At 39.2% G+C, this 6,000-nt stretch overlaps 1 protein-coding gene across 2 annotated transcripts in view; it reads right to left on the bottom strand.

Annotated features, from left to right (window-relative positions):
- Positions 1–465: 465 nt before the first annotated feature.
- Positions 466–6,000, bottom strand: part of LOC142576378 (lysosomal alpha-glucosidase-like) — a 165,933-nt gene continuing 160,398 nt past the window's right edge. For both annotated transcript variants that reach the window (XM_075686484.1, XM_075686485.1), the window contains exon 23: positions 466–677. In XM_075686484.1, coding sequence (XP_075542599.1) covers positions 615–677 — 63 coding nt within the window. In that variant the 3' untranslated portion in view covers positions 466–614. The remainder of the gene's footprint in view (positions 678–6,000) is intronic.

Raw genomic sequence — 6,000 nt, 5'->3', positions numbered from 1 at the left:
AGCCGAAATAGAAACCATTTCTTCTCCCCTTACCCCTTCATCAGTGTTTGAAAAGCAGATTTATTTGTTCTGCTTAACCTTTCTCCCATGAACATTTATTTCATTTCTCTTTATTTATTATTTATACGCCATTGACATGTGGTGCGCGCATAGCAGCTGCCCAAAGCGAAAAGTGTTTGCCAGGACCAGGTGTTTTAATACGGAGGATCTCGCAGAAGTGACCTCCACCTGAGAGGCGGAAGCAGTCATAACAAGAATGTAGAATCGTGTGTTTTTATTCGTCCAAGATGTGGAAAATGATAATTCTGGAATAAATAATAATTTATACTATTATTGATGAACACAACACAACGTTTACCCTTTATTCTTACTTGTATACTTCAATAAATTCGTCGTGCATTTGTAACTGCAGACCTCGAAATTATCCTGTTTGACTATCAGCAGAAAATATAAGGACAAATCACAGAAATTGAGCAATTCTTTTATTCAGCTGCAAATGAGTTAATGTGTGGTCATAAATTTAAGATTTATTACACCGTAGAAATTGATGATTCTTTACATAACAGAGACGGCTATGTATACAATATGGTTTTCATGCATTCTGTTGCAGTTCTCTAGAATGTTATAGCAATGACATGACTCGTAGCGTCCATGGATAACGCTTCCATCTTGAGAACCTGCGAGAAAGCAAAATGGCATTAGTTTAGGCGCTAAGTGTTCAAAGGCGAACTATTCTTAGTATGTTTAACACTAGTGTTGCAGTATCTCTACCATTCTTTTATATTAATTTCTTAATTTCTGTGAGAACAGACAAGAATGATCAGGCATGCTATGGCCAGCAAATTCAGCAAATTATGGCCAATAGAGGTACTCTTCAACATTCACCTATAACAAAGCAAGACGAGCTCTCCCCCCATAAATCCTGTGTATTCTGTACCGCATCATCACGTTGTCTTGTCTGATGCCAGCAGCGTAGAAATAGTTAGTTGTTCCCTTCGTCGTACGCGATGCGGAACCATCGGGCCATCGTCGTTGCCGTCAACGTCACGCTGTCATCATCGTCATTCGTCGAGATTAAGCTTAGACTTCTCTAGCTCAGCAAAGCGCTATAGCTAAACAACAAACCCGGAGGGTTACCTCCTACACATAAAATCTGCAAGCTCTGGGAGCTAATTGTATCGGAACAATCAGAAGTTTGCTCTCAAGCATATACGAAATTTTCACGTGTATAGTGACTTTATCCATTCTCGGTGAACGGAAGGGTAGGTGCATTTGTAATTTTAACTCATACTTTTGTTCTTGGTCTGTTGTTGTAGTATTTCTCTGTCTCTCTTTCCGATGTGACCCGTGAACTTTCTTTGTTAGTGTTTTGTTACTTCGTTATAGGATTCTATTGATAGGCTTCTGTAATTGCATTGCCTCTTTTATTTTTGGTTTTATTACGTAACATTTGATGATATCCCGCCGATTCTGTCACCAATCTTCGCATATTTCGCATCTAATAATTATGATAAAGAACGGAGAAACAATTTAGAAGTACAAAGAGGCTCTCTCTCTTTTCTGTGGGACCCGCGGACTTGCTTTGTTAGTGTTTTGTTACTTTGTTTTGGAATTCTATTAATAGTCTTCTGTAATTGCATTGCCTGTTTTGTTGGTTTTCTTACGGAACATTTCATGATAGCCCGCCCATTCTGTCACTAATCTTCCCATATATCGTATTTGTTAATTATGATGAAGAACGGAGAGACAATCGACAGCTACAAAGAGATTTTGAAGCTGCTGTAGTATGTTTCCTTATCGGCTTACAGGCAGCGTCAAACACAAGCCCAAAGCGAATCGACCAGAAAATTCTGAGCAATATTAACGCCCTAGAGATGCAAACAAGTTTGGCTGGTCAAGAAAACTTGCTAAGAAATACGAACGGATGGTCGCTGTTCAAAAATGACCCGATTGCGTCCGCACTGCAGAATTATAAGAATTATAAGTGTGACTCGGTTTCTTAAGATGTCATGGACTCTTTAACGCTCCACTTTTGTTTCACATCGAAGTAGAAAGATTCTGCAAAATGTTTTAGTTAGCTAAATGAAACCGCTTTCTACATGCTAAAAAATATGCGAAGCTGGATTAAATATATCTGACTATTTTATTCCTTATTTCAAAAATTCAGACGACAGTAACTACGTAGAACTATGTTGCAGGGGAATAGCCAGTGTTCTGCGGAACAGTGTTTCATATGCCTTTACTTATTCTTTATCGCAATATTGTGGGACCATATTCAAACACGTGACACGGTGTAACACACGTAACGTGTTCCAGGTAATAGGTAGATGTATGTTGAACACTGTCGTGCGTAAAAGTGGCTATATCTCTGGACATAGTTTCATGTATTTAATATATAAATATAAAAGGAAAGCATTTCACTTATTTGAAATGTCATTCTATATAGTGTATAATTTCATGTGAAATGCCATTTCATTCAGGTTACTGTAACATATTTGCATTTTTTATCGTTGCTGCCGGAACTTAAATTGAACAGAATAACAGAGTAGTGATGCAACACCAGATACTGCCGAGCGTAAAGGCACTCAAGCTGCAGTTGTCATCATTGCGGCTGTTGGAATGCCTTGCGGAAAAATAAAGAATAAAGGCAAAGAAATAATGTGTAAATCTGCAAAGAGGCTACTACCTGTCATAACTTTCCTGAATGTCTACATTGATATAAAACTTCTTGTTATGCTTGTACATTTTACTCACAAGGAGAAGCCAAAGCTGTACTCAGTGCTCACACCCGAATAAATATACCATCAATCAAGCGAATTATAAAAATTTTAGGCATCAGACTTTAAAAAACTTTGGTTGATATTATCTAGCTAACAGATTTTCACAACACCGAAACCGACTCACTTCGAAGCAACAAAACGCTGTATTTCTATTTATCTTGTATGGCCACTTTAATAAAAAATAGCTTAGTCGCTTAACAATCAAATAGATAAAAAGATTGCTCTAAAGTGTGTCATAGCGCCTTAAACTACGGTGATCATTAAATTACTGTGAATACGTGAAAGACACATTGGAATCCTTGAATAACTTTTCTGAACACCGCAGGTTTGCCGTTATAGGCTATGTAGGCATGCATTGCATAACCGAAAAGGAAATAGCCAGAAAAGTTGCTTTCTTCTTTAAAGGGTCACTGAAACTTATTGCACAAATTTTGTACACGCGTGGGCTACAGCTACAGTAAAAATTTAGCGCTACAATTTAACTGAAGCATCTTGTATTAAGGCAGATACGGACGATTACAAGTTACCCTGCTCCCTAGTCACGCTTGTTCTCAACTCGTTCGCCGAGTCGTCAAGGTTAAGCTCCGCCTTCACTGGCTCTGCGTCATGATGTGACGTCGTGTCGTCTACTTCGGGTGGTCCGGGAGCTAGCGCGCGAAGACTCTCCAACCGCTCCTTTAGGCTTCTGGCAGTCGATTCCCCACGAATTCTGTCCAAGCTGTGCGTGGCGACGTTCTGTCGCAGCGCCGAGCATGTGGAGTATTCCGGTAACCGCACGCAAGCTGGGCGTTCTGACGGATTGGTGGAGGCGTAAGCTAAAGCCCTTCCGTACTCCTAATGCTGTGATAAAGGGGTTTTAGCGTAAACTTGAGCGGCCTGATCGATGCAGACACCTGGTGGCCTAGAGCTGAACCGGCAAAACACCGAGTTTATATTTCTGTAACGAAGATTAAAATATTAAAAGATTAAACAAATATTTTAGGAGCATGCTAAGATGCGCAACTTTTGAGTAAGCATTTGATTTTCACTTCACTCCTGTTCATTTCTTTTTCGTTTTTCCTTTTTTTCTGTGTTTTTCAGTTGTACACTTTATAAAAAGTTTTGCTTTCTGCGGTTGCGAATGCCTTAACGGCTGTTTTAGTTGTACTGCTAGTTACCGATTTTGCATTGTTCGCTCTTTGTACAGCATTTAGTGTGCATAATATTCCACTTAGTGACTACTAATTGCTCCTTTGTGCTTATATTTCCACAAATGTATACATTTTCTGACCGGAGGTCCCCTTTCATCTCCATGCATACTTATGCATGGAGATGCATGGACCTCCTTCTGCATGGACCTCCTTCTGCATACTTATGCAAGAATGCCTACCACTTATGGCAGAAATAAATTGAAACTGAAAGTTAATGGAATACTAACTATTTGATTTGATGATCGAATAGCCACCAATGGAACATTGGAGATTTTTATAGTACTTTTCGAAGGCTATAAATCGTCGGCTGTACGCGATCAAGCTAAAGAAAATGAAGCGAAGATGCGATAACATTAACCTCAGCCAAAGCGTATATATAAGCTCGGCATTTCTGCGAACCCTTGAAACAATTTTGAGAAATTATCTGTGACAGATAACACAATTCTAATCACTTCGTTCGACTTCTCAAGCGGGTGGAGATTGAACAAAGAATCTAAATGTGTAATTGACTACTGAGCAAACGGTCACAAGTTATTTTAATTGTTTCCCTGAGAGCAAATATTGTAATTTACTAATTGTAGCTGAAGAGCTCTCAAGACAGATTCACTTCGAACAAATTCTCAGATGACACTAGTATATATATCTGTATTCGCGATCTTTGCAAAATAAATGCATTAGCGGTTCAGTTGTTTTTGTCCTTCAATACAAAAAATGACGTTTCGTTAAAAAAGCAAATGGAACGACGCTACTTTTTCACCGCAAGTTTAATGGCGCATATCTAAAAAATGATCTCATCCACAGACGCATATTCAAGTGGATATGCCTTGCCTCTCACCGGCTTCAGTTTCTAAATTTCAATGTGTACCACAAAGTAATCAGTTGAAAACCTAATAATTGAGCTGTTAAAAAGTACACGACGCAGTTCAATTTATCATGCGAGTATTGCCCAGCTCTGCGGGTGGACAGCTCACAGACTGGAATTGTGCTATCTCCCACAAGCGATTCTTCAAAAATTACTTAAAGACTTAACAGAAACTCCCGGTATAACCTACTAGAACACGCTTTGTCTCTCAGGCAGCCAGTCGTTTTCGGCAAAATGAAATCAGTTCTAATAAAATGCTCGTTAGAAACGGCATACGCCAGTTGTCATTGTCTGGTACTCTAAATAAATGCAACGCCTGCGTCCTATCATCGGATTTCAGTAGAAGAATTTCATTGTAACACACCTTATACAGCAGCAGCATCGTGCGTTGCCGCAGGCTATACGCTTATCTGGTTTGGTCGCGAAGGTGTGCGCAGATATTCATTCAACCCCCCCCCCCCCCGCGCCCCCTACGTTATATTTATGAACAACATTAAAAAGGCATGAACTCGTTGCTTCTAAGAGACCATAGTTTTCGATCACCTTAGTTGCTCCTAATGATGTCTGTGTGGTTTAAAAACAAAGCCTAATGTAAAGTGCAATGAGAGGAGGTTGCTATTGTTTTGAATACCACGATCTCGAAATTGTTGGCGATAAGGCTGTAGATTATTCGCGAACTACCCGAAAAGTATTCGGTATTCGTTCAATTCGCTTCCATTCGAATCCCTTCTGTACTATTCGCTTCGTTTCCCTCCAGGCACTATTCGAGTCGGTCTCACAAACTGCTATTCACACGCACCTCAAATCTTCAAAACTTCCTATTCGATAGTTGTGACCAATCCGCGGCCAAGAAAAGCGGCGAGACGTGCGTTCTCACGCGAAGATGCCGCGCTAAACGACGTTTCCTTGTACTGCGAATTCCGCATATTGCACCGTGGTCTCCGCTCAGAGTCAAAGTTTGCATTGACAAGAACTCAGGAAATGCAGGAAATAAGGCGGCACGCTACCAAACAACTTGAGCTACTTGAGTTTCTTTATTATTATTATTATTATTATTATTATTATTATTATTATTATTATTATTATTATTATTATTATTATTATTATTATTATTATTATTATTATTATTATTATTATTTGAAATTGCACCTTCAAGCAAATTTTGTTC

Source organism: Dermacentor variabilis, chromosome 3 (assembly GCF_050947875.1).
Source record: "Dermacentor variabilis isolate Ectoservices chromosome 3, ASM5094787v1, whole genome shotgun sequence".
In the NCBI taxonomy this organism is placed as follows: domain Eukaryota; kingdom Metazoa; phylum Arthropoda; class Arachnida; order Ixodida; family Ixodidae; genus Dermacentor; species Dermacentor variabilis.
Note: the sequence above shows the minus strand (reverse complement) of the source record. Positions and strands in the feature narration are given on the sequence as shown.